The 559-nt window shown below is 65.5% G+C and overlaps 1 protein-coding gene across 1 annotated transcript; it reads left to right on the top strand.

The window, feature by feature from the left end:
* Nucleotides 1–333, top strand: LOC121665098 (tubulin alpha chain-like; the record flags this gene model as incomplete). The annotated part of the gene is made up of 1 exon (XM_042028994.1): nucleotides 1–333. A coding segment is annotated over one exon (279 nt), but the record flags the coding sequence as incomplete, so codon positions are not given.
* Nucleotides 334–559: the final 226 nt, after the last annotated feature.

The following is a 559-nucleotide window of genomic DNA, read 5'->3' on the forward strand; positions in this document are numbered from 1 at the left end:
CAGCCGCCCACGGTGGTGCCCGGGGGAGACCTGGCCAAGGTGCAGCGTGCCGTGTGCATGCTGAGCAACACCACGGCCATCGCCGAGGCCTGGGCCCGCCTGGACCACAAGTTTGACCTGATGTACGCGAAGCGGGCGTTCGTGCACTGGTATGTGGGGGAGGGCATGGAGGAGGGGGAGTTCTCGGAGGCCCGTGAGGATATGGCTGCCCTGGAGAAGGATTATGAGGAGGTGGGGGCCGACAGCATGGAGGGCGATGAGGAGGGGGAGGAATACTAGTGCCTTGTCTCTTGTGTTACACTGTGGTGCTGTTCATTAAAATGGCTCTTTCCACTGCTGCCTCGTTCATTGTGCTGGGACAATCTGCCTTGTGGTGACCTGGGGGGACGTCCCGGGGAGGGGGGGGCCTCAGCTGGGCTGGCTGCCCGGCACCCCGGCCCGCTCGCACGGGGGCTGTGCTCGAAGAGCCTGGGGGGGGTTGTGGGGGGTCGGGGTCCCTGGCTGGGTCCTGTGCTATGAGTTGGCAGTGCCCTGCTGGGCTGTCTGCAGTAGTGGGGGG

Source organism: Corvus kubaryi, unplaced genomic scaffold, assembly GCF_017639235.1.
Source record: "Corvus kubaryi isolate FWS band 111438036 unplaced genomic scaffold, C.kubaryi_AGA036_p1.0 37309, whole genome shotgun sequence".
NCBI lineage: Eukaryota > Metazoa > Chordata > Aves > Passeriformes > Corvidae > Corvus > Corvus kubaryi.